The following is a 21658-nucleotide window of genomic DNA, read 5'->3' as shown; positions in this document are numbered from 1 at the left end:
TCACCGCGCAGGTCGCCCGGCGAGCCTCCCGCAGCCTGAACCAATGGTAGCGCGGCTCCCGGGTGACGTCAGCGGTTGTTCCCTCGGCTTCTCCGCGGCCCCGGGGCTGCGGCGGTGATTTTCACGGGCAAAACGGCTGTGCACACGACGGCCGGAGCAGGAAGGCGGGCATCAGGAAACAAGCGGGAGGGGGCGGGAAAGGGGGAGGAGAGACGCAGCGCCATTGCGAGGCCAGCATCAGGAAACAAGCGGGAGGGGGTGGGAAAGGGGGGTGGAGAGACGCAGAAGTGCCGGCAATGCCGGACCAGATTCGGGGGCGTTCCCGGCTTTCGGCTGACGTCGCGTGACGTCGGCAAAAGCCAAAGAATCTCAGGAACGCCCCCGAATCTGGTCCGGCATTGACGGACAGGCCCCTCGTCCAATGGCTATGCTCCATTTATGGAGCCAGCCAATAAATGACGAGGGCCGACCCAAACCCACACTACAGTTCTCATTAGGTTTTCGCCTGCGCGAAAAAGCTGCGCAGAGCGCAGCTTTCGCCAGGCAAAACCTAAAAAGCGGGGATCATTGAAGTCAAGCCTGACCACTCTGATTAGCCCTCGTTAAGCTTTCACACTTGCACACAAAATAGTGGTCCACATTGTGTGGAGGGGCGTATGCGTGAAGAGTTTTCACCCAAGATGTTGCAGAAGTACCTGGCATCCAAGCTGGCAGAAGCAATGGGTTGTTTGTGTCTACGTGGTGTGCTAGAATGTAAAAGAAGTGTAAACATCAGAGTTAGGAATGGATAGCCGGTGCTATGACTCATTATTATCACTAATTATGGTAGACCTCAAAGAATTAGGGGGGCTGTTTATAACCCCAGGTAATTGATATGCTAGCAAAGTATTTAAGGAGACAAATGTAATACATTGTCGCGAAGAAGGTATTTGGATTACTTAGGTAACTGTGGGTATGCTGATTAGGTAATCGAGTAGGTGAGTAGATGTGAACTGCGTATTTCAAAATTGTGACCAAGACCTCAAATGTAAAATGACTTCTTAGAGCCACCTGTACACGGTTCTCGAAATCCATCGGTTTCTTAGTCGTTGTACTGCAATAAACAACGCAAGCCAACTGACACACGAGTAGATATTGTTGTGCAGGAGACACTGTTGACAAGTTAACAATATAAGGTGGGTAGGAACTTAATTTAAATAAAAAATATATCAGAAACTCACAGTAAAACAATAAAAATATACAGTGTTGAAGGATATGCACTAAATAAATTAGAGTAATTATTATTATTACATCTGGAAGCCACTCTATAAAGTTTGGTGGGTCCCTCCCCTCAGCATTGGCTTGCACTGCAGAGGCAGATTTTTTATTGCAAAAGCTAGTTTGGAGATATTCCCTCTGTTTAGAAACATTAGTCTAGATTTCACGTCATAACTGCAGTTTACAGTGAGGAGGACTGTCGCTAAAAATATGGTACATGTCACCACTGTATGGAAGTGAGCCACGAGTTTAGATTTATCTGTCCTTGAAGGGTGGAGAACCGCTATTGTCTTAAAAAGCCTACTTTTGTGAAGATGCTGCAGAGGCACACTGCCATATTTAGTGTTCTTCTAACAAACAATTCCTGAAGTAAGCCTTGACAATTCAAGCCATCTATGGGAAGAACAGGAGCGCAATAAAAGAACTTGGCTATGGCGCAGGGTTGGAGTAGTTTCTGAGGAACTTGGACACCGGTGATAAACGACAGTGCCCACCTCGGATACTGCCCTGCCACTACAGACAAGCTTAGTGTAAGAATGAAACGAAGACACTGGAATCCAAGATTTGGTGACAGGAACATCCATACAACACTTGAAACCTTGGAAGTTATATATTATACCCGCGTGTTTAATTATTATTTTTTAAACCCTTTTTGATGCAAAGTGCAGCATTATCTTTTGGTTGCTTTCTATACTCTGAATTTTTAAAATAGATTCAGCTTGTCTTCATTCCTGAATGTTTACAGTTGGATGACTTGTAAGAGCTTTACATTGCTCCTTCTAATACCTTACACACATGCTGGCAGATCTCTCTGCAAGGAACATGGGACAAAAATACTCTCACCCAGCCATTGCTTGCATCTTTGGTTCTGGATTAACTCACCAAACAAGAGGTCTCGAAATGAAGGTCTCAGATTACATTTGACTTAGATTGATGCTAAGATGATTTTTTACAGCTGACCTTGTTAGCTACTTTAATACCTTGCAACATTGAGTTTGTAATGTAACTAATAACCGGTTTACATTTTTATAATTTTCTCTCTACTATTATAAGTTCTTCATTAGGTTAGTGTTGGCTATGTTGCAAGTGTGGATCTGGCGACGTTCGCCTCATAATTACTATTAAGTAACAGAAATCAAAACCATAAGCAGGTTTTGAAATGCATGCTCTTCTTTAGATTGTGTCACCCTTCATGAAATGTTGTGCATTCATAGTCATTGACTTTGTACTGTATGGTAGACTTTGGATCCAGTTGTGGATTACCCATCAGGAAGCACATAATTTTCTTGGCAAAACTAACCTTTGCACGTTTAATCCAATTTCCTCTGGAGCAGCGGCACTGGATGTTTCATGTTGTGTATTCCCTTCTGTCTTTTAGATCTATGTACAGGTCAATAAAGCCTCCGAAGAAGATGAAAGTATTAAGAATGCAGCACATGAATTCCTCCGAAAGCTTGAAGGAGGTGACTCGCAGGCACTCGCTATCTGGCAACGCTTCAGGGATTTCAGCATCACTGAGTATATTAGGACTTATAAGGTACATAGAATGTTCATTGGACTGCTTTCAGATTCAGACAACCTCTTAGACTTGCATTCTCCTTAAACATGTTTATTTAGTTCATAGTTGGTTTTAGGATGAGGCTACACTGCCTGTCAATCAAATGCATCACCAAGAGAAGGATGTACTGCCATATTGTTCCTACAAGCAGCAACTGGAGCTCTTGGGCCATTTTGTCATGTGGGGTGTTAGGGGACCAGCAAATTTTCACTTGTCTGGCGGGAGGGCTTACAACCTTGTACCCGACCTATCTCTTTTAGTACAGTGTAACACAACATTGCTACCAGTCTACAGGGGTTATCCAAAACATATGGTATATGGAGTACTGTCATGCTTATACAAGTGCTGTCGTGCTCCGAGTGTCGCAAACTTCAGACTCTCCTCCCACTGAACCAGCTAAAGTGCTGTCTCTTTGCTCCAATAAGGAGTTCTTGAATCCTGTTTTAACACACCAAGTGTAAGAACAAAGGAAAAATTCTCACTTGGCCCAAGAATAGCATAACACATAATAGACATCATCTCATCAAAGGTCAGCACAATTCCTCAGCTAATGGCATCCCTTTAGGAAGCTCATCATGAACTCCAAATAGATTATGTAGATTTGGTGTTTTATTGCTATCGTCTTCTCCTCGATCGCTAAATGCAGCCTAAGAACTCTGTTACCTTGGTTTGCGACTGTTAACTCAGAAGTTACTGAATTCCACAATCAATCCCCCTGTAAGCAAGCTTTGCCCATTCTATTGTTTTCATGTTTAAGGTGTACGATTAGTGGTGCTTATACCGTTCTGAGAAATCTGCCTCTTGCTCCAGTGTGTCACACCATTTGATTCCTTGAGCTGAATTGGGCTGCATAGTGCATACCAGAGCATCCATCCATTAGGAATTAATGTTCAGTATGAGTTGTGATTTATCCTTTGTTATAGTGGACAGTTCAAGAATCCTTTGCTAGGGTGAACCTGGTAAAACTTCAAATTGCCCGCTTCATTGTTTCATATGGTTCTGTATGGACCAACAAAAGGATATATGAAGCTCAGATTGGTTAAACTGGTCCGTATGCTCCACCACTGACTGACTTTACTGTGGCCCATCTGTTTTGTCCTGACCTCGACCAGCCTTTAGCTTTGACAACAAGAATCAAGTCCTACTTAGACTACACCAACTCGCTCTATCTTGGCTTGCCAAAGGACCTATGTGCACTCTTCTGAAAGTTCTAAATTGCTGCATCCAATTTCTTGACTTGGGGGACTTTTTTATATGAGATACCATTTATTAGCCTATGTCTTAACTATATGTGCATCCCTTCACGGTCTTAGCATCACAAAGCATTTGTGCTAGGGGGCGCAACTAACTCCTGTTTGAATTATGCCAAAGGCGGAGAACCTGTTTGGGGACCCCAGGGCAACCACAGGTTACTGGTCCTCAATTGTGAGGATTGAGCCCATTTTTCAGTGATGTCCTGGGACCTGACCTACTATGATCTTTGCTAATGGAGCACCAAGTACACCTATTAAGTACTTGTCCCTCAGAGTAGCGATGTTAGCAGTCCAAGACTGGCTTGTAGGGTTGTATCAAGTTAACATTCTTCCCAATAACTCTTTCTATGAAATATTCGGTCCAATACAGGTCTTTCTTTATTTATAAAAAGAATAAGTACTTTGATATTGCAGGTATTCAACATAACACTAACCAAGCAGATTGAAGAAACACAGGTTATAACTACCGTACCACTAGCCAGGCATTAAAGTGATCTGCAGAGAACAATTCCTGTTTGCAGTCTCATAGTAGAAGATGCAAGCAGATTACTGTGTCTATGTTTCCGAGGTCTGTCTCTTGCTTTTGTAGCATGCTTGAGAATAGTTTTAGAATCAACAGGTCTCTGGAGTACTTTTAGACTTTCTAACAGTGTCTGTGCCTGCAGATTTGTCTGTGCATTGCAGTGGGAATTCAGCCGTGGGGTCTCTTCTATTGTTGTTCAGCATGGTCAGAACTGGTGCTTTCTAGACACAAGTGGCAACATTTCAGATGCTTTGGTCTCATTAGGGAAGATGATGCAACCTACTGTTCTTGCCAAAACAAAACCCACCACCCGAACGAAGATAAAGAGCCCACCCACACGTCCGCTGGCAAATTCGTGGGAGTCCAACAGGAACTAGAGCTGTTCCCTTGATTTTTCAATCCAGGGTCCTTGTCCCATCATCAGAGGACAAAGGATACATTTATTTGTATGCATAACAGATTGGAGAATGACTGACGCTGCTGGTTCATTATTCCCTATTCTGAGTTGCTGCACTCTGTATCATGTGCACAAAATACTTGGGGCATGGTGCACGAATGCAAATAAGCGGGTGCACAATGTGCAGCCACATTTTGTGTCCCGACTTAATCAGGTGGCCCTATATGCTCAAGTGATGGATGCCAAGAGGGAGCCTTGCTGAATTTAATTTTCACACCGTATCACTTATTTAATTATAGTTAGCTATAAAGTTGTCTGAATGCAAAAGTCCTCTTTCAGCTCCTTGACGTGTAGTCAGAATGAGCAAGAAATGGCATGATATTTCTATAGTGCTATGTATCTCGATTTAATACACTCCAAGCACACGTTGTATAGTATGAAGCACCAGCAGTTCACTTTCTGTGGTTTTAAACACTCTTGGCAAATGAGCAGAGACCAATGGAAGTGAATCGAATACAATTCTATTGGGGAATAAAGAAAGAAGAGGAAATTGCTAATTTGTTAGTCATTTATAGATAGCTCTTCTGTACTGCAATAATCATGCCTTTTTGTGTGTAGGTTTGTACTCATTATTATTCAAATGCTCTGATCAAACAGATGTGTCTTACACCGATATAGATCACAGGGTGGTGTAAAAAAGAATCTTACGATTCTGTGGTTTCACATATTGGGACACATGTGACCTTTTTCTAGTTGTTACCAAGTCTTAATAGTCGATAAATCTAACACCATGCACACAAAACTGCCGTTTTCATTACTTATTAAACAAAAAATTGGTGAACATACAGAAGCGTTGACACCAACCTGTGGCCCAAAGGAGCATGGTACTGCCTTCCTGCCAAAGACCTCTGCTGGTTTTCCATACATCCTGAAATAGATTTTAAACCTTCCATCCAAGCGCTTCTACTTTCTCATCCAGGTGGAAGCACTCCCTGGCTTCCAGTTCAGTGCTTCCAGTTCTCCAAGACGCCATACTCGCTAGTCTGTAAAGACATTCTACATAATACATCTAGTCTCATATAGGACCTTGCATGCCTGCATAATAGGTTGCCCATTCCTGTCTTGCTGACACACTAACCACCTCTGGCATGACACACCAACAACTAAGATACCAGCAGGATGCAGACAAAGACATTTGAGAAAAGGGAAGGTGGGGAAATGGGCCTACTCCATCTATACACCCAGGACCTAGAACATCCCTGCAGTCATCAATAGCCTCAATCCTCCCCAATTCAGCAGAGAGCTCAAAGCTCACTTCTCCTAAGAAAACAGCATCTTCATACATGTGAAAGCCCTTTTTCTACATTAGTTTGTGTCCGCTCCCCTCTCTAACTAAAGAATCTTAATTGTAATCTTGGCTATTCTGCTCATACAGGTCTCTGTTACCTCTGGATAGGTTTGCGCTATTCAGATTCCCACATACAGTAAAGGCTTTTCTGTAAACTGGTATTAGTTTGGATAAAGTAGACACAATAAATTTAATATCCTTCAACTAATATAATCTATAAAAGGAAAAGGTATTTTGTAATATAGGAAAAGGTAGTGGGGCTATAGTATGGCATCCAAAACTCAGTCAGAAGCATATAGGGTCTGATGTATATGTTGACAGAGGGGGAACTCTATCACAATGGCAATGAAGTTCCCTCCCTGCCAACAGTGTTCCTCCCGCCCAATTGTGATGCGGGCAGACCTCAAGTTTGGCAATGGCGGTGATGACTCCATCAGTGCTATGGCCAAGCTTCTCTGATGGAGTAAGGGCTGTCGGAGGATTGGTTATATGTACGTTCGCCGAATTCAGATGGGCGGTAATATATAGCCGGGTTTTTTCCAGTCCGTCATTGCAGGGCAACCCCTGCTAGCGAGGGATAGTGAAAAATAAATAATACCCCTCTCACCTTGGGAGGTGGCTCCCATGACGAGGGGCATTATCTGTTTTATTTATAAACAGAAAATCATGTTTTGGGATATTCTTTTTGAAAATAAAAAAGGAAGTAGTTTGGTGCAAGGCTCTGCCATGTACACGGAGACCTCCAGCAAACAGTGAAATGCATTGACAGAAACTGCTCTGACAGCGGTTCCTGCCAATGTTTTATAAATGACCACTAGCTTGACGGTCATTTTTAGGTCTCGCCTAGGCAGCTCTTGCGCGATCTCTTTGAGATATGCTGTATGCAGGATATGGGCATAAAGCTCCGCCCATCATTTTAAGTGGCACCTGTCCTTTGTAAATGGTGGCTTTTCATTGGTCAAAAGGCTTAGTAGTCCCTCCTTAGTACCACCTTGTCTCTTCTTATAACTTCCCACGAGAATACTCCCTGTTACATGTGTTGTTACTCCCTAGATTTTTATTGCTGCCTCAGAGCACTATTCTCTTAAAGAGCTTCTGCCAGGTCACACGCGTGGTCCTGAGCAAGGCTGGCAGTGGTTACTTTACACACTAGAAGAAAAGTGCCTGCAATACAAATTGAAAGCATCCCCCGGTGCTCCACTCTAAGATAGTAATTACTCAATTATTCAAAAAGAAGTTCGTGCAATGTCTTGTTTGAAACAAATCTTATTATATTGTTGAATTTCAAAGCATTTCTTGTTCAATAATAAAGTTCATTGGTAGGCATCAAAGTAGAAATAACACAATGGTGTCCAATGCATTTCGGGCTGTGCGCCCTTCATCCGGGACAATAACTAGAAACAAAACCAAAACACACATTTAGATCATTGTAACTAAATGAAAACGTAACAAAACATTCAAGAGAATCAACCAAATGTAAAACTGTAAGACATACGGTTGTAGTGGACAGATACAACAAAAGATTTCTCACGTGTTATTCGTTTTTCAGCAATTTCGACTCGAGACTGAAAACAAAAAAATGAAAGTGCGGATGAAATGGAATGTTCTGTTGAAGGGTAATGATTACCGGGAATTCATTGTAAAGATTATTTAACTTACTTAATGTGCGCACGAAGCGCATCTCTTGTATTTCATAGACCGGGATCAAGCTCGCGTGTGACGTGGGCGGCCATCTGAAGGCGGCGGCCATTCGCGATACATGTTAAGAAACGTGGGTCTTGTGGTGTGTGTAAAACGAACCCTGATTGGACACGGTGGCGATCATGTGATCTGTAATCCACCACTCAGTAATGAATATGTTGTTCTCATGGTGATAGGGTTTGTTTACAAATGGATAATACGAGCAAAATGTGGTAAAGGAATGATCTAGATCTGAATGTTATGTTAGAAAGCAGCAATAATAAAAACGGAACAGATAGATCAGCAACTGCATACCAATACGATGTGATTTCATGTGGTTAATCAGAAAACATAGTCATACGTAACATAAAAATTCAATCCGGTCGTTAAGGCCATTGGGCTTGCTGGAGTTAAGCAAATAAATCCAGTAGTTCTCCCTTTGTAGGAGAAATCGGTTATTGTCTCTGCCTTCAATTTTTTCGACCATCTCCAGTACCACGTATTGGAGTTGAGAGATGTTGTGATTTGCTTCCAAAAAATGTGTTGCTATAGAAGATCTTAAATTTTTTGTGCGTATATTTGATTTATGTTCATTCAGTCTGATCTTTATTTTACGTTCCGTTTTTCCAACGTACACTTTGCCACAGGGGCATTTGAGCATATATATTAAGTTAGAGCGCTCGCAGGTTGCATTCACTTTCAGTTTAATAGTGTGGCCTTTCATTGGGTGCGATATTTGGTTGCCTTTTAAAATGTTGTTACAGTTGCCACATTGCAAACAAGGACGGGTTCCACGGTATTGTTTTGGATCGCTTAAGGTCTGTTTCAACATTTCACCAAAATTTTTGTTTCTAGTAAAAGCGAAGATTGGAGGATTTTCGAAAGTCTGTTTGAAGTCTGGTTCTGCCTTCAAGATGTTCCAGTGACTTTTAATTATTCTTTTGAAGTTATGGCTCACTGTGGAGTATTTAGACACTACTGTCATTCTTTCTTGTTTTGATTTCTTTTTGACAGTCAGTAGGTCTTTTCTTTGTATGTTTTCAATTTTGTGTTCAGCTTCTTTGATAACTGATTCTGGGTACCCTCTTGAGCGAATATTTGAGTAATTACTATCTTAGAGTGGAGCGCCGGGGGATGCTTTCAATTTGTATTGCAGGCACTTTTCTTGTAGAATACTTTGGACGTCTTTGACAGGAGACGCCTCCCAGGCTGCAAACCTCAATAATTGATCAAAAATTGTTTAATCGTTTCTTTAAACTTTTACTCGCTGTGCGACCTTCCACCTTTTCTACAGTACTTTACACACACATTTATATGAGACCTTCTATACATTTCCCTTCATGAGTACCACACAGAGTACAACCTAATCCAGAATTAATATAATAATGACTTTGTCACATTTCAAAGCTACTAATTGTATACATGGCTATTTGAATGTACCCGTGGTGCTGTCTTGCATGCAATGCATTATGGGTAGGGTGCATTTACATATCTTCTGCAGAGTGTTGTACTAGATGTGACCAAAACAGGTCCCCTGGGAACTTTTGGCCACGTATGGTACTGCACCCTGCAACATGGCTAGGTAAAAAACCATTGGCATTTATAATGCCAATAACTCCAACAAATGCAAGACTGATTGCATTTCCAATGCAATAGGTCTTGTACTTGTAATAGTTAGAGCTGGAAAATTACAAGGTTTTTTACTTTTGCTCTTTTATACCATTGGCAATAGTGCTATGCAAATATAATAACTCCACTGCAAATAAAAAAACAAAAGTAAAAAACATTATTTTCAACGCCAACACCTCTAACTTTTAACAAATGTGAGACCTATTGCATTGCAAATGCTTGTTGAATGTGGCAGGCAGTCCCTCCACCAGGGCAACAGAGTAATTTACTCTGTCGCCCTGGTGGAACAATGGGCTGCCCACCGGTATATAAATGAGGTCCATAGCTCCTTTTAAGACTGATATAGGAGCCACAATGATCTTTATATCACTTTAGACATAAAACAGTCCATGAACAATGTTCTTTTATTGATTGAGAATGCAAAACTTAATATCCCCTTGTTTCCATTTTTACTTGGAACCTTGGCTCCCATTTTCTAATTTCCCAAAAATCTAGCTGCAAGAACATGGAGGTTTCGAAGTACCTCGCTGTCTAGGCTGCTACTGCCATTTGTCCTAGTTTCTAGGCAATCAATAGTCTTGGGGAAAATAGCTCAGTGAATCTTAGACACAACTACAGTTTATCTTTGTAATTAACAATCATTGGCAATGTTCATAGGATTTGCCTTTGAGACCAATTGGCTCTGCCAACGCCTTCTCTTCATGCTGTACAACAGCATCAAAAATTGCATCATGGCGCATGCGTATAATATTGGAGCATCTTTTCTTTTTTTTAATTATCCATCTACCAGAGATGGATCAGTAAATAAAAAAAATATGGAAGTAAAGTAGTGTGAAAGCATTTTATTTATAAAGTGGTAGGGCCACCAGAAATTTGCTGTCTGGCCCTACAAAAAACAAGCATTTGCAATGCAATAGGTCTCGCAACTGCGAGTTTTGGAGCTCTTGGCATTGTAAATGGCAATGCTTTTTGCCATTGTTATTTACAATACCAAAAGCAACACCTATTGCTTTGCATAGCATGGTGTCCATGAAGACGGCCGCGCTCATTAAAGTAACCAGACACACGCTTACTTTGCCCACCACCCTGGGAGACCTTGAACATAATTCTATCCTGGGCATATAAAGAGGCTCCCCAGCTGCAGCGTTGTTGTATTGTTATAAACCCCATTGCAATGGCAACCTTCACCTCTTTTAACATTCTGCCTCAGTGCCAAAAAACATAGAAGCAGAGCAGCACTCTTGGGGGTTGGTTATATGGTGGGTGACTGCAGGACGGGTAGATCAGATGAGTGGCATGTCTGGTGAGTAGTCGGGGCCAAAGTGAAACTAGATCAAAGAATAGTATTACGGAGATACAAGCAAGTAAGGGGGAAGGACAGAGAACAAAACAGTTTTTTTTGTGTAGATGCTTAGCCTAAGTAACACTGAGGTTGGCCAGTCCACCTCCTATAACAAGCACTGGTGGTCGACTCAGCAGTGGTGCCTGGTTCTAGGCACTGGGAGGACCCAGCACCTTATCGCATGATAGACAGCTACTGAGGATGCTAGACATAGGCCTGGCATAACCCACATCCCGCCAACCTTCTTTCCGCCACTCTACATGGATTGGTCGCTCAAAGAAATCAGCAGCAATCTCAGTGGCACTGCACACTCTTGGCGTTGTGGTTGCAAACCCTCTTCCGAGAGATACCTCAGACTCAGGGTGTTGTAGTGGTAACCCCTCATCAAAGAGCCACTGGCAGCTCTGGGTGTCATAGAAACAGCTCCTCGTTGTAGGATGCCTGAAAAGCTTGGGTGTGAGGAGCAACCCTTTCTCGCAGAGTGTTGTAAAAGCAGTCCACGTTCCCGGGACGCTATACAGCGCATGAAGGATTTGGCACAATCCCGTTTCAGTTGGACACGCAGGGCTTTAAGTGGGCCGGGTCCTGCCGATGCTCAGCCCTGGATGGGCTTTCCATTTTTACCCTCAGCCTTAGGGTGAAAACAAAAATCTTACCTCTCCTGCAGTACCACTGCTTAAAGCCTTTGATGTAACTTCAAAGAGGCTTATTTTAGTTCTTTCAGTCTCATCACTGAAGCACTTTCAATATTAAATACTACAAAGCCATAGTTGTTGCGTATTTATTTTATGCAACAATCGTTGGCAAAGCCAATAGTCCTGGCTTGTTGTAGTTATAATGTTACTTGATGTATCCATATTTCTGGATGCAATGACAGAAACAGCAAAATACCAGTTGGGCTGCAAACTATGCTAAGCACAGATTTTTAGCTTAGGTGTTTTTAAGCCATGCCCTCAATTACATCGGCCACGCCCCTTTGAGAGACCCCTCAGTTTTTTTTATCCCACTCAAAGCCCTGCAGACACTGCAAGCTATAGGGGCTGTGAGTGTTGCAACCCCTCTTCTCTGTGGCAGTGCAAGTGGTGCAGTGGTGATGGGCACTGGGCCCTTATCCCAGGAGCATAACATAGCTCTTGGATTTTAGAATTAATACCTTCTCTCACAAAATCCGGAAACTGCTGGAGATAGATCTCCTCCCAGCAGCAAGAGCAGTGACATTGATCCACATTCAGTCCATCACTTGTTGTTTTTGCAATTGCCGCCCTAAGTGCGCTGGGGATGCCCAGACGTGGGTCCCAGGCACTCCACACCACTTGGAGTCAAGCTAGCCGGGCTGAAGAGAGGTGTTACCTCGAAACCGGTCCGGTCCTCGGATGCTTGATTCCGTTCTGGGAAGGACATGGCTTTTGTAGTTCGGACTGGACTGTTCCCATGGGGCAACAGGGTCAGAGCTGATTTGCATATCGCCATTGTCTAACCCAGGGTGGTGTGGAGTGCAAAAAAACGATGGATTTGGGCCCAGATCTTTTGACTGGGGGAGTGTGTGACATTGATCCACATTCAGTCCATCACTTGTTGTTTTTGCAATTGCCGCCCTAAGTGCGCTGGGGATGCCCAGACGTGGGTCCCAGGCACTCCACACCACTTGGAGTCAAGCTAGCCGGGCTGAAGAGAGGTGTTACCTCGAAACCGGTCCGGTCCTCGGATGCTTGATTCCGTTCTGGGAAGGACATGGCTTTTGTAGTTCGGACTGGACTGTTCCCATGGGGCAACAGGGTCAGAGCTGATTTGCATATCGCCATTGTCTAACCCAGGGTGGTGTGGAGTGCAAAAAAACGATGGATTTGGGCCCAGATCTTTTGACTGGGGGAGTGTGTGACATTGATCCACATTCAGTCCATCACTTGTTGTTTTTGCAATTGCCGCCCTAAGTGCGCTGGGGATGCCCAGACGTGGGTCCCAGGCACTCCACACCACTTGGAGTCAAGCTAGCCGGGCTGAAGAGAGGTGTTACCTCGAAACCGGTCCGGTCCTCGGATGCTTGATTCCGTTCTGGGAAGGACATGGCTTTTGTAGTTCAGACTGGACTGTTCCCATGGGGCAACAGGGTCAGAGCTGATTTGCCTATCGCCATTGTCTAACCCAGGGTGGTGTGGAGTGCAAAAAAACGATGGATTTGGGCCCAGATCTTTTGACTGGGGGAGTGTGTGACATTGATCCACATTCAGTCCATCACTTGTTGTTTTTGCAATTGCCGCCCTAAGTGCGCTGGGGATGCCCAGACGTGGGTCCCAGGCACTCCACACCACTTGGAGTCAAGCTAGCCGGGCTGAAGAGAGGTGTTACCTCGAAACCGGTCCGGTCCTCGGATGCTTGATTCCGTTCTGGGAAGGACATGGCTTTTGTAGTTCGGACTGGACTGTTCCCATGGGGCAACAGGGTCAGAGCTGATTTGCATATCGCCATTGTCTAACCCAGGGTGGTGTGGAGTGCAAAAAAACGATGGATTTGGGCCCAGATCTTTTGACTGGGGGAGTGTGTGACATTGATCCACATTCAGTCCATCACTTGTTGTTTTTGCAGCAGCAAGAGCAGTGACAGCAGCCATCAATGGGAGCAGTAGGGGCAACCCCGCCTCCCAGGAACACTGCACAGCGCTGGATATCGTAGGCAATTAATTCCCTCTTGTGAGGGACATCGACCAGCGGTGGGCGATACCCACAGTGCCTCTCACGCCCCACCAATGATGCTGGCATAAAACCGGGAGCCTGACGGCTCTTTTACCCTTCCCTCGCTTTACACTACAGCAGAAGGGGGGCAGTATTGCCAGAACAAAATGCATGTAAGGCTATATTTGGGGGGAGGAAAGAAATCGGGGACTAAACAGGATCACAAATTCCGCTCCAGATATATTACTAGCCCCACCCTCAAATAAATAACCCAGGATATGTAATCTGGCTAGGCGTGCTACGATGGGGGGAGAGGGGGGTCGTGCTGCTACAGAGCTGAGAGAAGGGTGTCTATGTGGAATAATCCCGCACTGTAGCACTCGGAAAATCAGAGCAGACATCTGGCGTCAGGGCGGGCCCTGCGTTCACGCACATGGCGGAAATGCACCTTGCACGCGCACCAGGGGACGCAGAGACACAAGATGGCAAACCTGGTTGGGGTTTAGATCAGCTGGAGGGGCGTGGCAGGCAAGGTGGGGAGGGCAGGGAGTGGAAAGCTGAGGAACGCACAAGGCGACTGAGCTCGATTATGTGTGCTGCAAACGGCACAGTGTGAGTATTGTGAAGTGAGCGTAGAGCTGCACTCCATTGATATGTGCGCTGAGGGTGAGAGCACGTGCAGGCTGGTATGTCATATGTTTTCATGAGCATTATACCGAGTGCACACGGCACATTGGGGGTTAATGCTATGTGAGGTATCGAACGACATCCATGACATAAAATGTGTATTCAAATTAAACATTCTTGTAGTAAGCAGGCAAAGACTGACATCACAAATGCATCCTAAGGTACAACGCTTAGCATACCATAGTAACATGGTAAAACGCCGTACTGTCACATGAAACCTATAAAGTATCCAATGTCAGAAAAAAAATGACAGTTGCCTTGGCAAGTGGAGAGTCGGACTGTGAAAAGTGCCACATGACGTGTAATGTGACATCTGCCAGCAGTGCAAGGGCAGGAAGCCGCAGACACCGCTCTGTCCCCCCTTCTGCCGCTTAGTACCATCCTATCTGTCTTGCCTTGGAATAATGCACTCTCCATTCGCTCTATCTCCCTGTTTCATATTTCCTCCTGTCACAACCCCATCGCTCCCCACACATGTGCACCGAGTCCCTTCTACCTCCCCGGCCTTCCTGGCTCAGGCTCCCTCTTCTACCTGTACAACGATCTGTTCAGCTGCCGTCTCTTCCACTCCACCCTCTCCCTGCCGCCATCTCTCTTTGCCTTCCTGGTTCACATCTTCACATTTCGCCTTCCTTTACTTCTCCTGCCTCTCTGGCCCTTCTGCCCTTCCTTCTCTTACCCACCACAGCCTAGTTTTTTCCTATTTGTCCTCCTCGCATCCGAAGCTTGTGCCCTTCCTCTTTTTATTGCATTCACCCCTAATTCTTTCCTCTCTCTACTTACCTCTCAAACACTACCTTTCCTTACCGCCCTTCCCCTGCTCTCACTCGCCTTCCCTTGCTTCTTCGTCTTTCTCCTCCTCTCGCCCCTCTCGTTTTCGTGCACATTCATTTCTTCCTCTGTCTTTTTCCTTTCACGTCCCTCTTTCCCTCCTGTGCGTACTTTCACCTCTCCTTGCCTTGACTGCTCCCTCTCTCCACATCTGCCTCCTCCCCCACGCCCTCACCTTACATCTCCCCTCCATGTCTTCCTACTCCCTCTCCCACGCCCTCCGCTTCTCCTGCCCCTGACCTGGGCTGCTCTCCTCCCGCCGACCCCAGACAGGGCCCCCGGCGCCGCTTCCCCCTGCCTTACCTGCAGGAGGGGGTCGGGGCAGTCCACCAGCCTCAAGCTATCCAGTGGTCCCGGGTGTTGTTCCTCATGTGGGACGGAGAGGGGGGGGGTCCCGGCCGCACGGCCTCCCCCTGTGTGGATGCAGCGATCGATCAGTCCCAGACACGAAAACGCGATTAAATGGCAGCGATCAGAAAGAAAACAATCCAAGGCGTGAAAAGGCTGCCGTAAAAATAGTAATCTTGGCGGTGATTTTTTTTCTTCTTACTTTAAAAAAACAAGGAGGCTCCTTCGAGCAAGGAGAACGAGGCAACAATGATGAAAACCGCACGCACAAAAAAAAAAGGGTCCGGAACAGCTACTGAATCCCTCCCCTCCAGGACTCCGTGACCGGCCTCGTGGTTGCCATAGCAATGTTTCTGGAAATCGGCTTGCAACACCAGAAGTCAGGTCACGGAGTCCTGAAAAGAAGGGATCACAGCCGGACAAATCATCCAAACAGGGGCATTGTCCAATGGCAGGCCTCCGTTTCATGAGGCCGGCCAATGGCAGAAGGAGCGTGGTTTCATGCCCCTTCTTGTTTACAAGAACTCTCGCCTGCAGCAGCGCAGGTTTCGACCTAATAAATAAGACTGTGGATTGAGGGGGCGGAGAGAAGGCAGGCAGTGGAGAAGCTGGGCAGGGTCCTGAGTTGGTTGGAGGAGAAAGGGAAAAGAAGCACACAAGGGGCATGGGGAATGAGAAGGGCGGTGGGGGATGCACAGTAGGAAGAGACTGGCACCGGATGAAAAGAGAAGCACAAGGGCAAGAACCACATAGGGTCGGGGAAGAAAAGCACACAGGCGAGAGAGTACAACACATAGAGCTGAGGGGAGAAAAGCACACAGACAACAGAGAGCAACACGAGGCGCCATGGGAAAGGAAGCACATGACGAACACACCTGAAATCACATGCACTCTCATAGAGTGCCTATACAAAAAAAAAAAGTTGTACCCTAAAAGTGAGCAGTGGAGAGACACATGTAAAAAGGCTATGCTCCAGGGAAGAGGCAAACACAAGATGGACTAGGCAAGCCATTAAATAAGAAGCAAACAAATAAGTGACAATATAGCCAGCCACTGGTAAACCATGGGTGGGCTTTCAGCCCATTGTATGTTCTTGGTAAGCTGATGGTAGGTCTTTTGGAACCAGGAAGCTTGCCGTGTCTGATGGGCTCGATTTAAAAACGGTAAAATAAATATATAAAATAGATTTACTTCTATAGCTGCAGATAGCCTCACATCTTAGGGGTCCATGCCGAAATGAACACAAATGCCATGCTATTGGCACCAATTATCAGGAAATGGTAGTGATAGAGCAGGGTTTCTTGTATCTCAATCTCTTGGTAAAAGCACCAAACAAAGTCCCTCACTGGTCGTATGGAGCTTTGATTGTCGACTTGAAGGGCAAGAAAGGAGCTAACATTAGAAATATATTGCAAGCACAGGTAAACCAATATGGCTTCACAAAGATGACAGAGAGGATGTTGTCCAAACCTTAAGGGCTTTATTAACAAATATAATTCAAGTTACATATCAAATCAGCCAGCAAAATTGATAAAAAAATATGGTAAGAATGAACATTTCTTAATTTTCATGCAGTCCTTCTTGATATATAATCAAAAAGAATATGAAATACAGAATAACATGCAACAAACAAAATATGACCCAAGCAGGTTCTATAAAGGCACGTCCCTATTCTAAATAAAGTATTGAAAGCGGCAAGGGGAAATTCACAGAGTATTAACTAGGTTTAAGGTTCAATGGAAAGAGTCTGTGTTCAAGCATGAAGCTTAACACTTTGAGCAAAGGAAATCAGCAAAGTTGAAAATAGGTCTTTTCTCAGCAAAGTCACGATGGGGACTGATCTGCTAATATAAAAACAAAACACACACAATTAAAGCATGAAAGGTGTCTCCAGAAGGCCTTTCCTTGTCATCTTCCTACTAAAAGACAGTGTTCTCTGGAAGCAGGTAGACTCCCTAACTTTCCCAGCTTCCATAAAGAAGTAATCATCTGGATGTCTTTTATGTAACATCTGTCTGGTCTGCCTGTTACAGGATGCTATCTCCCACCATCTAAGTCTTCATATCTGATGCCAAAAGTTAATTATAAAATTAGTAGGCTGATATAATACAATGAACCTATTCTAAGCTAACAAGAACATAGATAGGACACCTGCGAAGAAGAGAAAAACAAGACACTTGCAAAGCACTTTGATAAACATAATGTGTGTACTGAGGCCTGGTTACAGGTTAGGCCAACATTAGATTTAAACAAGTTCTAAATAAATACAGTTAGCATATGTAATTATATCAAATGCAAGGTTACAAAAAGCATACATTTTCTTCCATGGGAAATACATTTATTATAATTCCGCTAAATATACGAGAAGCTCTCATTAAAAGGAGTTTACAGCCACTTACTAAAAGTGATTAATAAAATGCACACATTAAAAACAATTTAACACCATATAAGTTATAAATAAAAGGGGTGGGGGATAAATTATACTGCTTCAGTAGTGATGCAAATTTAGGGTCCTTGGAAGTACCTTCCATTGCAGGAATGAGTTTTGTCAATTCCTTGAGCACAAAAAAACGTAAGGGGCTGAAATGTTGATCTACTGTGTTTTCCCTTTCGAGATAGCTAATGATTTATTTGTGTCTTTTTTTTCTCGCTGAATACTTCAGCGTCTAGGTGTGCACTTTGATGAATTTTCTGGAGAGTCTTTTTACCAACAAAAAACCCAGGATGTGTTACAGCTGCTGCGAAATAAAGGACTGCTACGTACATCAGTGTAAGTTTATCAATGTATAACAATTATGCAAACTGATATTTTTGAACTGCCGCATATTGAGATGATTTTCGACTATTTATGATAGAAAATTCCTTCTTTCGGGGCAAGAAGGTTGAGTAACTGAGGTGTGTGCATCTTAACTTGTCACAATGTAGTTATACACCTCACACAGGCATGCAGTGGTCACAGCCCTCCCCTTCTGAACATCCTTGAGCACAAGTATTTTAATTTAATTTGTTCTGCATTCGAAATTTGAGTTTGCCGTTCAAAGGCATGCGTTTTGTGGTTATTAGTCATTAAGATGTTTATATAAGGTCTTACAAAATACTGCCACATTCTTTGGGCAGATCACTGCAAATTAAATAATGTATCATAGCGATTTATTGCTCTTGAAACATTCTGTCACATATTTTTACCCCCTTCCAAGTCTTGCCTGGTTTTGAGATCTGCATAAATAGTTTTTCTCTATAAGCCTCTGCACCTTCTTTTTTGGTTTAATAAAATCATGAGGTTTGCACAGCTATACCAAGCAAAATTTCTAGATCCAAATTAATCTAGCAGTAAGTTATGCCGTAAAGTTTTAAACCTCTTGGTAACAGATGTCAATTTTATCACTAATGTGAGTCTGGTAAATCACATATAACGGTGGAAAAGATAGAGTTTGCTATTCCAAATTAACTAAAGTTATTAAAGCGCTCAAGTATTGAATGAAACATAAGCTTGGGCCAAAGACCTTGGAAGCATAGACAGTGAGGATTGGTAGGACGCATTGCAGAGCCCTAGAGAGATCGCAATCCGCTCTCGATTTAGACTAGTGCAGCTAAAGATCCTACACCACACTTACTATCCCCGCATGCACCTTTACACATGGGGCAGGATTCAGTCAGCGTTATGTGTTTGGGGATGTCAGCAAAAGGGCACCTTCTTCCGGAGATCATTCACTTCTGGAAGATGGTCACTGATACCATGTCTAGGGCGGTGGTGGAGACGGTCCCGATGGAGCAGCGGTGGCTCTTGCTGATGATTAAAGGTGACTCTGATTGGTCTAGGTACATGGAAATATGGTTGGTCCTGGCTGTGGGAATTGCAAAACGCAATATTGCTAGGGGATGGGGGGCGCCGACACCCCCGCAACTGGAGGAATGGAAGCAGGACCTTGACTGATGCCAAAGGGCCGAAGAAACTGTGTACAAAAGTAGGGGGTCGGCTAAAAAATGGAAGAGAGTGTGGGTGCCCTGGCGGAAATACAGGGAATCTGGGGTGGACATATAGAGGTTGGCGGGATGGGGGGTTACTGATTGTCCTTGTTGTTCCTTCATGATTATTTTACTGCTAGTTCCTGTGGTATCTCCAACGATGGACTTTTGGAACTACTTTGTACTGTATGGTCTCATGAGCATTGGTAATAAAAAGATTTATATAAAAAAAGTATTGAATGAAACCTGGTGAACATTAACACATTCTAATAGTGAATGCAACTTGATTCGATAAAATAGTGTGTGCAAAGAGTGCAAATGTCACTAATATACAACAGTAGTTTTATGGAGGTAAATTGACAATGCATTTGAACCTTTAATGAAACTGGGGCTAAATTGGTACTTGAACAGTAAATTACATTTAATGTTGTACCAATTTTACGATTTCTTTTTCTGCATTCAAATTATATTCGTCAATACATTGTCCTTATTTCCTGATGGGTGGTTTCCTTCGTCGCCAGTGATAAAGAGATCCTTCAAACACAGGAAAGATTCTTAGTAAGCTTTATTGACACCAAACAGGGAGGCAAGTGGTCTCAGCAAAGTCCAGGCTCCAACTGCCCTTAGCTTGACCAACAACATTCTTTTCCTGACAAGTCACATTCCTCATAAGGAATGCTCACCCTTAAAGGAGAAGATACAACACATCTCCCTCATTACAATACAAAACATAATAAAGATAACAACAATGTGAAGATGATCAAAAGAAAATGAGCAAAAACAACCTATAATATAGCAAGGAATGATACTGGATAAGAATATAATAAATCACTTGGAACAATAATCTTGTAAATACAGAGGAGGTCTTCTAGTTCTATTGCTGCGGAGAGGAATGTTCTGTGCCAAATGATTGAAACAATTTGATTTTACAAAGCAATCAGAACTTGGCTTTACAGTAACATCAGAACGTTCCCCAATACCATCCACCCCAGCACACTTGGATAACCGAGACATACGCCATACATCACCCCCTTCAAGCATCACAACATTTTTCATAGCCTTCACGATGCGCCTGGGCCCAAAGTACTTAGATTCACCTTTTGGTGACCATACCGCCTTCTTGACGAAAACAAGGTCACCTACTTTCCATGAGATCTTCATAGCTCCTTTTCTGATATCAAACCTCCGCTTGTAGTTTTCCTGATAATTCTTCACCCTCCAATTACTAACCACACAACCTCTGTCTTTTACACATAACCACAAAGGATTCAATTTAGAACCAGCCACTCTCCCTTTCAATTTTTTAAAAGGTGACAAACCAGTTACACTGTTAGGAGTGTTTCTGTGTTCCTGAAAGAATAATACAGAACTGATTCCAGACAAAACATTTTTCATTACCCTCTGGAAGCAAGCAGCTGCGCTTGCCAAACCGAACGGCATTCTAACGAATCTGTAAGCACCAACCGGAGTTACAAAGGATGTCAGATGTCTAGAATCCTAATGGAGCAAAATCTGATGATATGCCGCCGATAAGTCCATTACACTAAACACAGTGGCACCACCCACTTTCGTACAAATTTCATTAATATTCGGCAAAGGCTGCCTGTCAACCCAAATTGAACTGTTTAAACTCCTCAGGTCCACACACATCCTAATTTTGCTACCCTTGTTCTTTGGAGCCAAAACAATGGGCGCGAGCCATTCTGAAGATTCTATTTCCTCAATCACCCCAAGTTTCAACCACCTATCAATTTCATCCTGGAGTGGTTCCAACAGGTTTAGCATTATTTTTTAGAATTATCTTATGTTAAAAACCCTTCAAAAGACCTAACTTTTCACTGAAAACGTCCGGAAATTTTTCAAGAATATCCAGAATATCATTTTGTTGAGAAACCAACATAACTTGTTCAGGAGCATTTGGATTCGAAATGATCCCAAGGTCCCTCTGATGACGCCAGCCAAGAAGATTATCTCCCCTTTTAGCAACATAAACCTTGCCCACGGTTTCTCTCCCCTTAAACGAAATGGTCTGAATAGAATATCCAACTAGATCAATCTTTTGTCTCCCACACCCAACTGGATTGATATCAGGAGCCAACAGCTTGATCTTGTCAGTCCCAAAATTTGAGAACCAAAACTTGTCACTAATAAGCGTAAACAGTGAACCAGA

The 21658-nt window shown here is 43.7% G+C and overlaps 1 protein-coding gene across 2 annotated transcripts in view; it reads left to right on the top strand.

The window, feature by feature from the left end:
- The window catches only part of RARS2 (arginyl-tRNA synthetase 2, mitochondrial), a 286247-nt gene that overhangs the window by 62364 nt on the left and 202225 nt on the right, over positions 1 to 21658 (top strand). For both annotated transcript variants that reach the window (XM_078648190.1, XM_078648191.1), the window contains 2 exons: positions 2636 to 2794; positions 18186 to 18292. In XM_078648190.1, the coding sequence (XP_078504316.1) occupies positions 2636 to 2794; positions 18186 to 18292 (266 nt within the window). The remainder of the gene's footprint in view (positions 1 to 2635; positions 2795 to 18185; positions 18293 to 21658) is intronic.

This window comes from Lissotriton helveticus, chromosome 6, assembly GCF_964261635.1.
Source record: "Lissotriton helveticus chromosome 6, aLisHel1.1, whole genome shotgun sequence".
NCBI classification, from domain to species: Eukaryota; Metazoa; Chordata; class Amphibia; order Caudata; family Salamandridae; genus Lissotriton; species Lissotriton helveticus.
Note: the sequence above shows the minus strand (reverse complement) of the source record. Positions and strands in the feature narration are given on the sequence as shown.